The sequence below is a fragment of the Onychostoma macrolepis genome, chromosome 01 (genome assembly GCF_012432095.1).
Source record: "Onychostoma macrolepis isolate SWU-2019 chromosome 01, ASM1243209v1, whole genome shotgun sequence".
Classification (NCBI taxonomy): Eukaryota; Metazoa; Chordata; class Actinopteri; order Cypriniformes; family Cyprinidae; genus Onychostoma; species Onychostoma macrolepis.
Genome location: NC_081155.1, coordinates 31,407,979 through 31,426,461, shown reverse-complemented (window position 1 = coordinate 31,426,461; position 18,483 = coordinate 31,407,979). Strand labels below are relative to the sequence as shown.

The 18,483-nt window shown below is 36.6% G+C and overlaps 1 protein-coding gene across 4 annotated transcripts in view; it reads right to left on the bottom strand.

Annotated features, from left to right (window-relative positions):
- adgrl3.1 (adhesion G protein-coupled receptor L3.1) overlaps positions 1–18,483 on the bottom strand; it is a 99,123-nt gene that overhangs the window by 63,839 nt on the left and 16,801 nt on the right. For all 4 annotated transcript variants that reach the window (XM_058769609.1, XM_058769613.1, XM_058769620.1 and 1 more), the window contains exons 2-4: positions 9,414–9,555; positions 7,475–7,688; positions 1,575–1,684 (exon numbers count right to left, since the gene is read on the bottom strand). In XM_058769609.1, the coding sequence (XP_058625592.1) occupies positions 1,575–1,684; positions 7,475–7,688; positions 9,414–9,531 (442 nt within the window). In that variant the 5' untranslated portion in view covers positions 9,532–9,555. The remainder of the gene's footprint in view (positions 1–1,574; positions 1,685–7,474; positions 7,689–9,413; positions 9,556–18,483) is intronic.

Here is an 18,483-nt window from a genome sequence, read left to right as displayed (position 1 = left end):
AGGAAAGTACAAAAGTTTCTAATCAATTCGATATGAAAATTTGACAGTGACTGAATTAATGGAGTCATTATTATGGTCTTGAGGCTCTTTGTATGAGTAGATGTGAGTGCACTTGTTTTTCTGTACTTGTAAGGGGCCAAATTTCAGAAAATGCCGTCTTGAATGTTTAAGCTCTATCGAAATGAATTTGTGGTGTAATGTTTATTATTAAAGTCCATTACCATGGTTTCTTTAAAAAAAAAAAGCACAGAAAGAACACCAAAAACCGTAGGTACAATAAGGCACTTACAAAGTACTGAGGGCCAGACAAAAAGAGACTGAAGTACAGCCACACATTATATGCGTTGGCATGGGAATCGTGTACTGGCCATCTGGCTAAAGTTATATCCAATACTTCAACCAGCTTGTCATGACGACTTAACCTCAGTAAAGCCAGTAAACCTGGCAAATATCACACCGTACATGCAATAATACCAGAAAGGGACATGACGTAACTTTCTGTAAAACAATGTTTACAGGAATCACAATGGAGTTACATCAGTAAGGCTTAACTTTCATCTACCAAGAAAAGTATTTCTACCTCAAAAAGAACAATTCAAATAATAAACAGGCTTTTACTGAATAATTAATGTAAAAAATGCAATTTTCACATTCCAAGTGTTTCTATAACTTCAATTTCTTCTATATAAAAGAAATAAATCATTTTCTGTGGTAATCAACATTATTCTACAAATGTTGTCAACAGAGCTTAACTTTAACCTGGAAAATCTGTTTCTATATGTACTATATGTACATACATATACATTTACTATGTTAGTGAAAAGTTTCAAAAATAGTAATGCCTTAATTAAAAATAAAATGGTGAAAGGGTTATATTGTACAAATTATAACTTGATTTTCCTTTTTTTTTTAACAAAAAAAAAAATCTGGATTATAGCAAAGAACTTGCAGTACAATGGAAATTAATGTGATCCATTTGTAAATGTTAAAATACTGACTGTTTTAAATGTATAGACACAGGGCATAAACGATGTTTTATCCCATTTTAAAACTTCCTTAATTTTAATTTTTTTTTTAACTTTCTTTAAAAACCCTAAAAACCTAAAACAGCCATAAAAAAAAAAAAAAAAAAACTTTGCAGGTCAAACAATACACAAAAAATATATATAAATTATAATAAATTATAAGCTTTACAGTTCTGCTTGTAAATCTTCAAAAAATGGCCTTTTACTTCCATTGTAACCTTGAGGGCAAATCAAAATCATTTTTGTGGTAACACTATGGCAACACTATGTCACAAATGCTGTCGATTGTATTAACTTGTATTAAACCCAGAATATTAATTTAAGTCTGACGCATTCATGGATCTTTTAGAAGTAATAGCACGCCTCTTCTCAACATGCCACACAATTTTAAATATAATTCATGTCTAGCCTGTAGCACAAAAGAATGACTTATACACCAAAGTTTAATACTTAAAAGTTAGAAGTTTGTTCAAATCCCTAAGTATGAGAAATAGCAATAGCAATACTGAACAAAGCTTAATTTAAATCTGTATGTGTGTGAGAACTTACTGTATGGCACACACTCGTACTGAACCTCAAGGTATTTGTACGTTCCAGGACACGGGTCAGGAAAAACATCAGGGCCAGCAACGACTGCACACTGAGTTCGGTTGTTACACCTGAGAGAGAAAGAGAGAATGATACACGCAGATAGATAAAGCAAGGCTATTAGTTCAGTTCATTCAATATCAGTCTTACATTAGGCATATGAACCGTATGTACTCGTTCAATATGTACGATAAGAATTAATGAGCCCTAAAATACCATTTTCATCAAAAGAAAGAAAAAAGATACTTTTACTCAACAATCTCAATGAAGCTGAAAGACTCAAAATGTGAGCTCCCCAAAGAGCCCAGGAACACATGCTGTTGTTCAAATGTAATTCTTATGTAGGTCTTATGTACATGTAGGGTTGAAAATACAGAGCAGAACGAATTCTGGCACAAAAAAAAGCTGAGGAAAAGACAGTTTTGACAAATCCTGCTTGGCAGGAACACATGCGCACACATACGGATGACCACCACATGACATCTCTGTCATATTTCATGATTATTACACCCAATAGAAATACAAGCACACACACAAAACACAACTGACACATGTACAAACACACACAAGAATCTTAAAGTGCAGTTATATCTCCCTCAACTGGTAACCATGGAAACCTTCCAGTCCAAACCCATGGGGCACTTAAAATGCACACACAGACACACAAACACATACTTCAGCTTTTTAAGTTTCCAACCTTAGCTTCACAAAATCATTATAAGACAAGCGACAGTCTGACGGACTCAGATGTGTGTGTGTGTGTGTGTGTGTGTTTTGCCTCTTACTTTTCAAGCTGTCAAACAGCGGAAAATTATATAGGATTGGTATCTTGGCATTTGTGCATATTCGTGCATAAGTATGAATGCAGGTATGTTAAGTGTGTGTTACAGTTTGGGTATGTGTGTGTGGGCCCTAATTGCTGTACTGAGTGAGTGTGACAGTCATACTCCCAGAGTGCTGTGGGGCATCTCTGGTTTCCGGGGCGACAGCTCTTGTGTGGCAGTGTGCAACACTCATATATGACCTAATTTAGGAGGAGAGGAGAGAAGAGGAGATTCTATTGTCTTTTTCTTTAAAGGTAAAGATTTGCATGCACAAAATACCCATTAGCCTACTCAATGCCCCCGCCTAAGAAATGTTGTCTCGGGTTTTGTGTGTTTAAGATTTGTGTTCACTGTTGTTTGGGCGTATGCACATGGTCCGATCAGACAGGCTGAAGTGAGGAGATGACTGAATGAACTGGGGCAGCGTGTGTCACATGAATATATCACTGGCCTCGAAGAACATCTCCTGACTGAGATATCAGAGGGTTTCCTATGTGTGTGAGTAACTGTTTCCTATTTCGCTCACAAACACACACAGCATATCATGATTTGTAATCATTTGATGACATGGGCCCAATAAGGTGGGGCATTTTTTATAGTTATGAGCGTCCTTGAAGCTCAACAATAGAGTATCACGCTAGCAATGCCAAGATGACAGGTTCGATTGTCGACACTGACAGTGTCAATTTAATATAAATTCGTGATCAATTCAAAAACCATCTGCTTTAAGAAAGAATTCCACATTGTCCCGCTTTGATGAAATCATTGAATAAAGATGTAAAATGTCAACAACAAAAATATAAAATGGTTTGACAAGCGCAGTTTTCTTTCTAGCGTTTACATATTTTTAAACAGTAAGTTGGGAACATGCTGAAGAGTTTGTCTCGTTTGAAAACAGCCAGTAGCTTTTAGTTACGTCACAGCTTGGCAAAACCTCAAATCTCTTTCCTCACAATCAATAGAAGGTTAGGAAGGTAAATCTCTAATCAATAAATAAATAAGCATGAGCAGCACACCGACAACTTTGAATAAACTTGTATTGAATTTGCTACAGTACATGCTATTACTAGTTTTATTATATATATATATTTTTTTTTTAAATTACATAATTTCGTAAATGTACAGTGCCATAGTACATGCAGCTACACTTTATTTTAAAGTGTCCTTGTTACAGTGTAATTATACATTTAAGAACTGAGTAATATTAATCAACTACATGTACTTACTATATAGTTAGGGTTAGGATTAGGGTTTGGCTTACTTGCATGTAATTATTCAAAATGTATTATTATAATAGTAAGTATATGCAACATGTGTAACACGAACACATGCATATAAGATCTAGATGTAAGTTCCAAGAAGAGAAAAACTATATACAGTATAATTGTTTTTCATTATTATTAAAGTGTAAATGACACAACTCTAATTTTGATTTAATTGGTCATTAAGGGAAAATACCACAATGTGCTAGTCATATTGTATTTTACTCTAAAATCAAAAGAAAATAATAAGAAATTAAATAGTATAGAAAACAGATATTTTACTGGTATATGCAACATATTTATTTATTAGATGACATTATTGGCATGACAAATATGCATATTCACCCCCAACTTCTCTTACTGTAATGTGAAAAAAATTATTACTGTAATACAGTGATCAAAACCTCCTTAATGGACTGAATGATGTTTTGATTAAAATAAGGATAAATTGAATACAAATTCAGTACAAACACAATTAAAGTAGTTTTTTGCATTGCAGTAATAAGCATGATCTTTTGCACACTACATAATTGAGGATGAACATGATATTAGATGAAATGTTCATTTTTAACAAAACCAACACCATTTCCACATGCAAAGTAACATGATCAATAATTTGAGAAAATCAAGTACCCTGACCAATCACAGGCTCTCTTGCCGTTTTCATTTCTGGAACAACTGTTTAGCATGCAGTGTGTGAAATCAGTTCTATTCTCTCTCCTCTGAATTGCATCAGACCTGCTAGTTGAAATCTCTTTGTGTAATATATTATGTCTGCCAATAGATCTTGGATAAGGGGCTCCCAAACAATCACCTTCCAATTACCTCCCCTCATTGATTAGAGCATTAGCCCGCCATGGCACACACGTACACACACACACACACACACACTCTGTGAATACATTAGCCCAAACTGAGTGAGATGTAAAGGTCAGACAAAATGAGAGAGAGCGAGTGACAGAGAGAGAGGGAGAGCGGGAGATGAGGTGGAGAATGATAAATGATGTGTGATTCCAGCCACAGCTTCTATAAAAAGCAGCGGAGCAGGACCGAGAGAGAAAAAAGGCGAAATCTTTCTCTTGTCTTCCGTTTCATGGAACATTTCCTAATTCCTCTATGGGAATTATACACTGTTACATTCTGAGCGTGCCTTGCACATTAGCGGTTCAGAGTTATAGAAACTGAAAAATCTACCTCTTGTGTGTTGATAAAAGCGGGCTGCCAGCATCTAAACATCTAAATCGAGTCTCACAAGAGAATGTGAGCATGTGTTACAGGTATATTTGCGTGTGTGTATGAAAGAGAACTCATAAATGGTAATTTCCTCCACATTGACTCTGGGCATGGTCTATGGCCTTGCTAATTGGATCTTACAGTCTGGTCTACCCTGAGGCAGTGTGTATGTGTGTGTGTATGTGTGTGTGTGGCAGCTGGCAGGTGGTATTACAGGCAACCTCAGGGCAGGATATGGTGCTCGCTCCCTTACACATTTTCACTGATTACACACACACAAACACACACTGGGAGTCATTATGAATGAACAAAAAACTGTATAATCAAATATGTCCGGTTGGAAATTAAAAACATACAGTAGAAGCCGCCACTTTTATGAATCTTTTATGAGGGCAAGGCATGCCGTTACGCAGCATGACACATCCGTTCATAGTTTGTGATTATTCTCATGCGTAGCCCATTCCCTACATCCCTACATCTTTCTTCTTGTGCCATGGGGTGCCAGGTTGTCGTCCCCAGTCAAAGTCAAGGTCGGACAGATAGCAGGCTGTGCTCTTGACATTAGCCGGAACTGAAACGATAATGTTTCTTGTGATGACGCAGATGCTAATGGGGTTTTGTTCTGCGTGGGTTCTGTGTTTCTCTGTAGCTCGGCTTCATCTGTGCAGTTTGGAGGCAAAGAATTCATTTGTCCTGCCAGACAACTTTGAAAAATGCAAACAGGGTGGCTAATATGTTTGAAGGCTGATGTTTGGGGCGTTATGTAACGTGGACAATCTCAAATGAGTACATCTGATTAAGTCCGTGTGCTGTGTGAAAAAAAATCACTGCACAAATATACTCTTGCATTGTTCTGCATGGCGAACACCTGCTTTTGAAGCACAATGTCTTTTTCCTGTTTTTTATTACGCTCTTACGTGCTAATTATGCCTACAAATCAAAGTGTTGACAGTTTCGCTCTCCACAATGAGCTCAGCTGAAACCTAACACACAGCCCACGTACACACTGCAAAGTTTTGGGAGTGACAACCACATTTAAATGCGGGAATAAATACCCTAAATTATTATTCCATGTGTGTATGGAATGCAGGATTCACTCCAAGTTGCAACAGTCGACACAGTGATAACTCAATAGCAGCATTACTGCATCACCAACTAGCTGCTCAGTTTGGGTCTGTACATACTACTCAGATTTAATGAAACTGCAATTGTCACTGCCTGGATGTTTTAGCAGTGAATGTAGTTGCAGAATGTGGTTTGTACTCACAGTCATTCACGGTCATTTTGGAAAGGTTAATCATAAAGTAAATTTCTGCAAAATTTTTAAGCATTCTGTCAGGTACATAATATCTTTAAGTGCTACTATATAAAATGCTAAATGAAAAAAAAATCTTTCTTTTTTTTTAAATAAAGTAATAAATAAACCCATACATTTTTATGGGCAGTATTATTTTAGTGTTATTTATATACTATTATAGAATTTTTGTTAGTTAATTTTGAATTAACTTTCATTTTCATATTTTCAGCTTTAATTTTAATTAAGGATTTAGTCATTTAGATATGTGCTTTTGTCATTTTTATTAGTTTTTTGTATTTCTATTTAATTTATTTTTAAGCTTTAGTTTTTCATAACTTTAACATTTTCCTTTTTAAAATTTTTTCAGTTAGTTGCAAATACAACATTTCTAATTAATTTCAATTAGTTTTTTTAAGTTTAAGTTTAAAAAAAAAATCTAACTTCTAACATTAAAACATTTTAATAGTTTTATTTTTAGTTAACATTTACAAGACTTATGGCCTCCTATCATTAGTATTCATTAGCCAACAACATGATTATTTTCTATAAATAGAGCAAATTACAGAAATTCTTTCTGCTTGAGAAATCTTATCAAGCTTGAATAAACTAATTATGTAAGAATGTTGAGAGCAGACATTGTCTCCTTTCAAAACTTAAATGATATAATTTCCTCTTCACTGTGCCATTTACTATTAAATAATATAAAACAACATTTACCTCCCTATTATTTTTAAATAAACAAGCAGCGTGATGAGAGGAATCAAGATTCATGGACACATTTAGATTCAATGAAATTAAAATCTGATTTAATTTAAATGAATGTGTTCATATAAATGTGACTGATCCAGAATGAATGGGCAAACCAATACACAGTTTACTGCAGCAAAGTTTCAATGTGTGTGTGTGTGTGCAATGTGTGTTCTTTTTTTGTAGAAAAATATAATTTTAATACAATTAAATGAGAATTTCATGTCTATGACCGTCTACATGCGCCCAGAAATGCACATCATTTTTAAAACTATTTAAAAGTACATCACATGAAAACACTGTTATTACAATAGGTTTATAATTTCACCAGATGTTGCGGACACAAATGGTCCTCCATGATGGAATGACTCATTTAGCTGCAGTGTGTACGTAGCCATGCACTGACACACACACACACACACACAAGAAAAGACGCACACATTAATACAACCTGTGAGACAACAATAGAGCACAAAGCATGTGAATGTATCTCTCTACCTGAGGCCCATAATCTTGTAGGCATCAGGCAGATAGCAGCGAGTGTTCTCCATTTGAGCGGGGTCCGAGTCACAGATCTTGTCATCTGTGCGCCCATAATTGGCACTCTCGATCATAATGACATCGGTGCCCGGGCAGCGCAGCTCGATAGGATAACCCTCACATGACAGCTCTCGACGCACCACAGCCATCGGCACTGGAGCACGACTTAAAACTGCGAAAAAAGAGAGAGAAAAATATCACGTTGAACAAACTATGAAACAAATTTAAACACAAACAGAGTGTTCTTCATCTTTCATTCACGCACTCTCTCTCTCTCAGACATAAAATAATTCAGTTTTTGAGTGTATTAGAGAGAGACGGCATGTAGCAAAAAGAATAGTTATTGAGAGCAAAACTATTCTTCATTATACAATAGAAAGATCTCATATCTGCACCCAAAAGTCACATCTATCTAGTTATCATGTCCTCAGTAATAACCTTTCTTTAAATTACACACACACACAGACACTTAAATCAAAAATTACATTCTTTACCGCCACCCCTTTCCTGTTACCGTAGCAACACACTCCTTTCCCCGCATGACGTATAGCCATAGACAAACACCGACACAATAAACTGCATTCTAATGCGTACACAGACACAGACAGATTCAGACACTCTCACACACACTCGCTCTTATGAAATTAATCTCAGGGATGTGAATGACACTTGACTGTGTGCACGAGTTAATTTCATATTCTGCTGCTGCCTCCGATTAGCACACACACTGACAGCAGAGACGCCACATCATCATCCAATCAGGATCCAGGATTTAACCGTCGCCATCGCAATCGTTTCCATTGAGATTTAACAACGCACACACACACACACACAAGAGCCATTCTGATTCTAAAAGAAAGCAAAGGCCAGCAGAAATGACTGTGCGTGAGTGTGTGGGCAGGGCTGATGTATAGAACTCAAATGGCTTATGGGTATAATGTAGGTTATTGGTTTAAATAGAATCGAGTGCAGGCAGGAAGGCTGCTGTCGAGGTGGAACTGTGTTTTAGCGCCCTTGAGACTGGTGGAAGGTGAGTGCCAGAGAAAAGAAGCAATCGATGACAGTGAGAAAAAAGGAGAGAGGCTGAATTAATGTGTGCGTTACAGAGATACAGAGAACGTCGATAAGGGAGCGCTTGTGTTGAACGTTGCCTTGATGTTTTTAAAACGTTCCCCCAATGGCCAATTCCCCAGTGTCCTCCGAGCTCAAACCGTTACGCTAAAGGTCCCCTTGAGGGACCGAGTCGTGCACACGGGGTCACGCTCGCATGTGGCGCACACACATAGAGAGTCTAGACGTCTGCATCTATGATTATTGATCTGTCAGATCCTCTTACATCTGTACTCTATCTTGCACGCTTTTAACAGGTTCACACACAATTTTTATAGCTATGGATCGGCCCATAAAATGGCTCGTTCACTGGAAAATAATCCAGCTATATTTCATATTTCACTATGGTGTTTGGCAAAATGCAGCTATCTATTAAATAGCTTTGGAGTTGTTTTTGTTTGTGTGTTTCAAATTTCTTTCCCCCATATGTGCGTGAGCGCCTTTCTGCGTATGTGTGAATGTTTTGATCATAACGGATGTGCAGTGGTTGTGAAATTCTGTGATTGCTCATGAATCATTTATTGCTGCGAGAAGAGATGTCTCAATTAATAGTTTCCAAAACTTTTAATAAGACGCAAAAACTTTGTGGAATTTTCACTGAAGATTTGAGAGCTGCGCGCTTCGCTCTCATTTGGCTCGTCTTCATCTGACAGTCTGCACTTCAAGGTTGGGGGCCAACTAATCAAATAAAAGCAGTAAGACATCTCATTTATCCATCTCGGCGAAAACAACACAACAAGGAAATAATTGGCTTTTGTCTGTGTGTGTGTGTGCCCGAGTGTATTACCGAGCGTGACGGGTGTGAAGAGGGCGAAGAAGAAAAGTAGGCGTGTGGACCACATGGCCGCCGATGACCCTGATGACCTCTGCACAGACTCGCTGAAGATGCGTCTCACATTAGCCATGGAGCTCCTCTCTGACGCGCACACCTAAAGTAAGAAGGACACACACAGAGCAAGCAAAGAGAATGTTAATGTTACAGCTAAAGGTCACTTTTGTTGTACACAGTGTTACAATTTAAAAATAACAGGAGCTCAAAATCAGCCCTGTTTATGTTCTTATTAAATGTTGCTGGTGTTCTTGTGCAAGATGCATCCTTGCACATTATTCAAAAAAGGAATTTATTTTCATAACGTTTTATGAGACAGTAAGAACCTTCTTCTTTCCAAACCAACTGAGTACATTCAGCACAGGATGTGTTCTTGTGCTCAAAGGCAGCTAGACAGAATGCAAAAGAAGAAAACAGAACGCAAAGATCTCGAGCAACATCAAGGATGACCTACTTTTAACTTCATATGCAGCGCTCATGGTCCAAAAGACTTCTGGTTGCATGTGTGCATCGACCAACAATTACAAAATACTACAGATAAACACAAAAACACATCTTGTGTTTGTTCCTACAAAAGGAGAACTGTGGACAGTTGGCCAGTGACAGGTTTATGTAATGTGTTCTGTGCGACAAATGTTAAATAAGTTGTGAATGGTGTTATTTTGTCTTTAAACATGGAATTATGGAATATTTTTAAGGTTAGTTTAGCGTAATCTTTTTCATTAATATCAAATCAGCTCAAAAAGCAGAGAAACTGATACAGCTGAACCCAGATGTAACGATCTGTCATATCTCTTGACAATCTAGCCGGTCTCTGAATCATGTCTGTGTAATGAAGTCGATGACACTGAAAAACAAATCCATAATATTTAATAGAGATTATCGATTGTTGTGTGTGTTTGACCATGCAACCAGTTAATCATCCGACAAAAAAAGAAAAAGAAAAGAATGAGCGTGTGGGTGTTTCTTTAACTTCAGGCACTTTTATGCTCCTACAGTTTTAAACTAGAGTTTCACTTTTAAAGATTTAAACTTTTTGTTTTTATGAAAGTCACATTAAAAATGTCTTGAAATTTCACAATTTGTTTCAGCTTATATTCAAATGCTTTACATCTGAAAAAAGTTAAAAATAGCCACAGAGTGCTATTAAACAATAAATAATGTGAGATGTGTTGAAAATGACAGTGAAAATATAGGTCACACTTTATTTTCAGGTTCAGTTCTCGCTATTAACAAAACCATTTAATGACTTTTGACTCAATAAACTCCTAATTTGCTGCTTATTAATAGTTAATAAGGTGGTTGTTAAGCTTAGGTATTGGGTAAGATTATGGATGTAGAATATGGTCATGCAGAATATGTGCTTTATAAGTACTAATAAATAGTCAATATGTTATTAATAGGCATGCAAATAAGCAACTAGTTGATAGTTGGTCCCTATGCTAAGGTGTTACTAAAATATACACTTTTGGACATATTAAATAAATTTAAAAAAAAAACAGAGTGTCAAAAGTGTATTTCTAAACATCCACATATTCGAATATGCCCATAGCTGTGCAACAGTAAAAAGAGGAATGACAGCATAAGATGAAAATCCCGTGACAATACTCTTGAGAAGACACATGTGGTGCTCTGCTAATGCCTCCTACAACAGCTTAATGCATCTGTCCTCTTTCCCTCTCCCACACACACACACACACACACAGATAGTTATATATGGCCTGCCTCCACTGAACATCTTTACCTTATTAAAAATAAAGCACTATACAGCCACTGTCTCATTAAACTTACATAAACACTCAACAATGCCACTCAGTCATTAGAAACACACAGCCGCACACTCTGTCTTCCTTCTTATGCACAAAAACACATGTAGCTTAAACACTCTCTTTCTTTGTCTGGTTGATTGATGGCTGCTTAACTAAAGTGAACAGGAGGGGTTCAAGCAGATGTCCCACATCCCATAAACAGGGACATATGGAAATATGGCCACAGTACCAGTAAAGAGCATGTGTGTGCGTATGCGTGATCAAATGGCCATGTAATTATTCTACCAGTAAAGTCCTGGTCAAATGAGTCTGTGTCTTAGATCTATGACTATAGATCTAATGTTTATGGTAAACAGTCAGTCTGCCAGTCAGTCATGTGTGCAATATATACACATATGCGAGTATGTACAAACACACAATTACTAGTCCACTTACTTCAAATAATCATGATTGCTTAAATATTTGAAGACAATTGGTTTGCATGCTTCTTCTAAAGTAATATTTCATCCAAAAATGACAAATCTGTCATCAGTTATTCAACCTCATTTCGTTCCAAACTTTTATGACTTCTGTGGAAAACAAAATAAGGTATTTTGAAAAATCTCAGTTTCTTTTATATGCAATTCCGTTGCTTCTTGGAAATTTTGTGGCAGCTTCAAAGTCCAGTGGGTGGCACTAAAAAGTGTATTCAAATTTCTCTGAAACAGAAAAAGGTGACTGTGCCAACATTTTATTACATTGGTTTATACACATATCTCTGCAGTTCGGAAATTAAATGTTGCGTACCCTCTAAACCCTAAACATTAAAAAAAAAAAAGCATTTTCTGAAGCAACCATGCTTTTTTCCCCCTTGTTTCAACATTGTTTTGAGCTCTAATGGAAGTCAGTGAGGTTCAGGGTTGTTTTGGAGAAAAGAAAAAAAAATAATTGCTAAAAGCTTCTCTTTTGAGTTCCACAAAAGAAACCAGCATATATAAATGATGACAGAAATTTCATTGCTGGGTGAACTGTTTCTTTTTTATGTAATCAATTTTGATTTTACAGTGCAGAATATGTCCATGCTTTCAGTCAGTTTCTCAATTATTTAATTGTTTAGCATGATCCATTTGACCATATGCTAATCCTAATCACTTAATGACCCAATTAGCTATTTCAGCATAACCAATGTGTGGCCACTCTAGTATGTATAATGCTGATTAACCAGTGGGCATCTGAGGATGACCATCAGGGGTTCCACTATTCACTCATTAGCTTTTCAGTTCCTTAAAGAACTCATGATGTGTGTGCAATCTGTAGTTGGCTGCAAGTCAATTTCCCAATCAATGTGCAGAATATTCATGCCAAGAGTACCAGATATAAATTATGAAACATAATCCAACGTTGTTATTTTTTAGAGATGATAAACTTCAGCCACCATTTCTGAATTTTGGATTTTCATCTTTCGGAAGAATATACGGAGTGGCAGGTGATACACGCTAGGGATGTGCAAAAATACAAATTTAAAAAAGCAGTAGGTGGGCTGCCTGTATGACTAGCTGACTATAATTGGTCTAAAGGACATTCTGTATAATAAGGCTAATTTCAGGTTCACCTGTCACCAATTGGACGTGTTTCTTTGAGGGTGTTTTTACATAAGTAATATCAATGATTATCTTGCATTTAAAAACAGCTGGACAGAACATGACAGAATGCAGGGGTCTTGAGATGAATTTTTTTTTTTTTTTGACAGGTTTTAACTTGACATGCTATCTTAAAAACACATTGTTCATAGTGAGACATTGGACAAAGACATATGCTTGAATATGTGTGACTGTAGTAGCGGTGCATTAAACAGGATGAATTTAAAGATGCAACTTCTCCAAGAGTGCTTTACTGTGCAAACTGTCTCATGGATAACTCTCTCAGTGTATCATTATTATATCCGTTATCAGCCAGTATTAGCATTGTTGGGACAATATTAACTTACACTAACCTTCAAAGTTCAGTGTCAATAAAGTGACAAAGACAAAACATTCTATCAAATAAATTCTATTCTTTTGAACATTCTATTCATCAAATAATCTTTAAAAAAAAACATACGATTTCTGTTTTCAGTATTAATATGAAGAAATGTTTCTTGAGCAATAACATCAGCATATTAGAATGCTTTCTGAAGGTTCATGCAACACTGAAGACTAGAGTAATGACGCTGAGAATTTGCAAACAATTTACAATATTCAATATTTTTTTCTATATTTTTGATCAAATAAAGCATAAGAGATTTCTTAAGAAAAAATTTAAATATCCTACTGACTCCAAACTTTTGAATGGTACTGTATATTTAATTGTGCATGTTCATTTCCACTATTTTTATAATGTTATAATAACAGTCAACATCATGGCAAATCCGAAACGAATATCCGTTTTTCATAATTTATTTATACAAAATACCACAGAACATACTGGCCATTTATCGGTTAATTATTGGCTTATATTGTAATAAAGTTCAGCACACTGTTGATTACGTAAGGGATAATCAATGGCTAGCTGTGCATTAAACGATTTGAATGCGAAGAACCGCCCGACGCGCAGCCAATCAGAATCGAGTATTCAGACAGACCATGGCATAAATGCTTATTAAAGCACTGCTTCTAAAAAGCTCAAAGCAAAAACATGAAAAAAATCAATATTATCTAGTTGACTAGTATGTTTTTGGATAATTAGACCATACTGAATCATCTTTAATACTATATCCAGTCAAGAAGAGCACAAGGTTTGACAAACTTTCCCTTATTTTGCTCTAATACTTAGCAGTTAGTGTTAGGAACAACAGTTTCTTTCCTATTTCATTATCTCACCATGACTGGGAAGATAAAGTATCTGAATAGGTGGCGTTGGCGTGCAAATGTGGGCGGCCATGCATTAATATACACCTCCATGTGTTGTCAGGCATTTTTCCATCATACTTTCAATAAAAGCATTTTTCTACAGAGCTAGAAAGTTCTGATGTGTAAATGTTACAGTATGTTTTCCTAGTTTGAAAAACTCTTTTATATCAAAAGTTCACGGACATAATTTTCTCATGAATCGAGTTGTGCTTCTTTAAATTATACGCCACTTGGTGTGACGTGTTGTTATTTAAAGCGATGCTGAATTTCAAGTGTGGCTGAAGTGTCTGAATACTTTTGGGGGCCGCTGTGGATGGATCCATATTTGATAGAGACTGACAAGTAAAGTCAGCCAATTTCCAAGTTCATTTCCTGCAGTCATGAACTTACTCTAAGAGTGCGGTAGACTGCGTTACCGTACGTGCTGATATGCGATCCCTCCCCCAACACACACGCTTGCTGTCACTCTCATTCTCTCTCAGATAATCTATAATGCCATATGGCAGTTTTTGACTTGATTGTGCTGCAGGGTGCCGTACATACTTGGTAGAGTTTGGTTATAATTTATGGCACAGAAATGCTTGCATGCCTCAGTCTCATTCTGGCAATTTCTGTCTGGCATGGCATGACCTTACGAGCTCCCATCAACCCCTGCAGCTCTGTGTGTCCAGTAATGAGAACAGCAAACTCTCTCTCTCTCTCTTTCTAAATGAGAGTCTGCCTGAACCCTCAAATCAGGGAGTCTCACAGTAATGACACACAATTAGAAAGACACGACCATGTATCCCCCCGCCATCTCGCTCTCCCCATTCCTCCCTGTGTCTCTTCCTATCTCGATCACTCTGTCTCTGCCCATCTCTCCTATTTTTATACCTCACATTTCTCCTCATGCATTTTTGGTGGCATGCAGAGAAGGAAAAAAACAACTGACCTCTTTCCCTCTTCACAATAAGGGAACAAATAACTTAAGTTTCCATGCAGCGTGGTTGATGGACATATTGATTCCACTAGGAATTGCAAACCCATAAGACTTTTATTCATCTTCTGAATACAAAAGATGATATTTCTAATATTATCTCATCATTTTTGTCCATCCACTGACATTCCACATAACCAAAATTTTTAAGCTTCATAAAGACATTGCAAACGTAATCCATATGAATTGAGTGGTTTTATTCTAAATGATATGAGTAGACAGATTTAATTTGGGCTTTTGTTCACACAGAAACATGGATCCACACACATACATAGAATAGAACAATCAAATATAGTGAAATGAAGCTCAACTATGCTTACTTGACACTCGTGAACTAACCTCATTGGTTTTTGTATTTAGAAAACGAACGAAATTCTTATGCATTTGCAACTATATGAGGTGAGTAAATGATGACAGAATTTTCCTTTAACTTTTGTTTACTCAAAGGTAATAAAAATTTAATCTTTAGTAAATAGCAATATTAATATAATTTTCATACTGTACAATATTGTTAATATTGTGATGCCTAAATTCACTTGAAGAACTATCCTGGGGTGCGTTTCCCAAAGGCATCATTAGCCAACAATGCTTGCAGTCGCAAGCGATTCAGTGTTCCCGAAACCGTAGTTCAAACGAACATTCGCAAACAGCGTCGCAAATTTACGTGGTTGGAACTACAGCTCTCGACCTGTGGTTAGAAGCATAGTTTCTTGTTAGTAAGACATATGGGCTTAAATAAATTAAATTAAAACAAGCAAGCTAACATGCCGTACAACCTATATATTCCATTCTATCTAAATATAAATGCATTTTAATCTATGTATTTTAGCGCGTCCTCAATAAGCGCCATTTTTGAAGAGTGCGCATTTGCATAAATATCTAAGGGAACCCCAGAGTATAGCGTAAGAGGGAATCCGCGATGAATCAAACATCAAATAAAGCAAAATGACAGGGAACAAAAAATAGTAAATTAGTCATCAGGTGCCATGATCAATACAGCAGCATCTTAGAGATCTCGACTCTGTAGCAGAAGTTATTCCTCCACCACATACATACGTATTACGTCATTAACAATGGCCCTATATTGTTGAACTAATGTGGTTCCAATGACGGAGAAGCGACGTGTTCGGGAAACAATCGTGACTAGGTAGTTTGTTTCCACAACAATGCATCATACTATGGTGGTTAATCAGGGAGTTACATCGCTGTATGGGAAAGGTACCTCAGCATGACTACAAATCCTTAATAGCGTACATTCTGGATGTTTGAACTGGAATCTATGTTTCTGAATGCCCTTCAGCAACTGCCCTTCAGTTTAAAGGAGCAACTAAGGTTTAAAAAACTTCTTACAACTAAACACCTTGTTGTTTTGAGTGTGTGGCTGAGAATTCAGAGCAGGAATTCAAAGGGGTTGTGCGGTTCACATCCCCCACGAGTTCACAGGATTTGTAGTTCATGCAGGATAGTTCAAATTGGCCTGCACGGTTGGGACCGTTCAGCTGGATACTGTAGTTTCAGCCAGAGGGTCTCTGGTTTGGCATTTCATTGCCAATAACATGTCATCACAGAGCCACTGAATCGGCCAATCAGATTTCACCTGGCCCCACCCCTAGCCCCGCCTATCCTCTTGCGCTCTCTCTCTCTCTCACTCTAAAGAGCAGAAAAACTTTAAAGGGAGTTTTTGATTTATAATGATGGTGCGGGTGACTTTTTGCTCTGATAGAGGGCATGTTTATGAAACTCTTTCTAAGCCTCAAAGAGTCATAAATCTTTATTCATTTTCCCCATGTTTCAATAATTCAGAATTCAGCATGCTGAAATTACTATTAATCTCGAAGGCGCACGCACACACACACGCACACACTGAGTGCACAAGGTTGAGTTCCTCTAGCCTTTGCTCATAATAGATTCTGTGTCTGTCTCTGGCTCACTCTTCATACTGCCAATACGACTGAGTCTCTCTGATTTATCTTTTATTATGTCCCACAATCTACTTCTAAAGCACTCCGCTCTCTCTCGCTCTCTCTCTCTTTCTTACACACACACAAAAGACACAGTGTACCCGCAGATTCTTGCAGTTTCTCATACACACACATACACAAACACATAAAATAACAAACCGAATTGCTGATAAAAGACTATGACAACGTTTGTGCATAAAAATGCAAGCACATATACAATCTTGTATGAATACATAATGTGCATGCTGTACAGACAAACGTAAAATGTACTTTCTGCAATGCAAAAGGAATATAATGAACGTCTTTGATTTTTTTCTTTAAATACCGCAACGTGACAATTTTATGGCAATTTAGTGAGATGAGACATATTTACTTGCGATGTATAGGTTTTAGTTTTTTTTTTAAACTAGGAGTTTTTTACTTTTTTCTTTTTGTGAAGGTCACATTACGATGCCTTAATTGTTTTCATTTTTGCTATTCAAATGCCTTTTAACTCAAATTGCTTGACTCTTGTCCCTGATCCAGACTTTCAATCTTTAAAAAACAAAATCATTAAAAAATAATAATTACGTTGGTAAGACTAGAATATTATCATCTACACAAAAAGTGAAATAATCATAAACTATTTCAATATTTATTGTGTGAAAACTAATTAACACGCATTACAACTCTTGTGGCATCATTTCATCACATCCAACAATTTTATCAGGTTTTTCAAAAGGTAGTGTACTAGGCTGCCAAGGAAACAAAAGTGTCGGCATACGATGGCCTTCATGAATAAAACAAAGAATAAATAATATATAAACTTATGAAAAGTTTATTTGGCTGTGTGACATTTCTCATTAATCTGTCATTTCATCAAATTATGCAAAATCAATTTGACTATGATATTAGACAATTTCCACCACAATGTAATTTTTAAAATGTCATTATTACAATGTAATTTCAACTACAGAATGTTATTAAACAATGCATTTGATGAATGTTAATCATCCAACGAAACACTGAAAATGGGCACAAATTTCCAGTCATCAAAGAAAAATGCTGGATGCAGCTATAGCTTTGTCACTTTTTTTTTTATCGGAGAGCAAAACATCCTTATTTGTGCACTCACTGTTGAAGAGCTTTGCCCTGATTTGCTGTCTGCTGGGTACTTCAGTGGGCAGAGTGGGGCACTGGCACAGTCCTGTCACTCCACATTCATCTAGAGTCAGCTACAGGCTAAACACTACTTCAGCCAATGGCTAACATGGATAGAATTGAATGTCTCCAGTGGGTGTATAGAGATGCAGGGGCTTATACAGTACTATTGTGGATTAATTCTAAAGGAATAGCATAGCTTCAGGTTTTGAAAGGCTTCAGTCGGTATCTCAAGGCTAATGTGGATTAAAGCTATGGTTTGTAGGATAACTTTGCTAACATGGCCAAAGGTTAAGGTGGTATCGACTGCTTTGT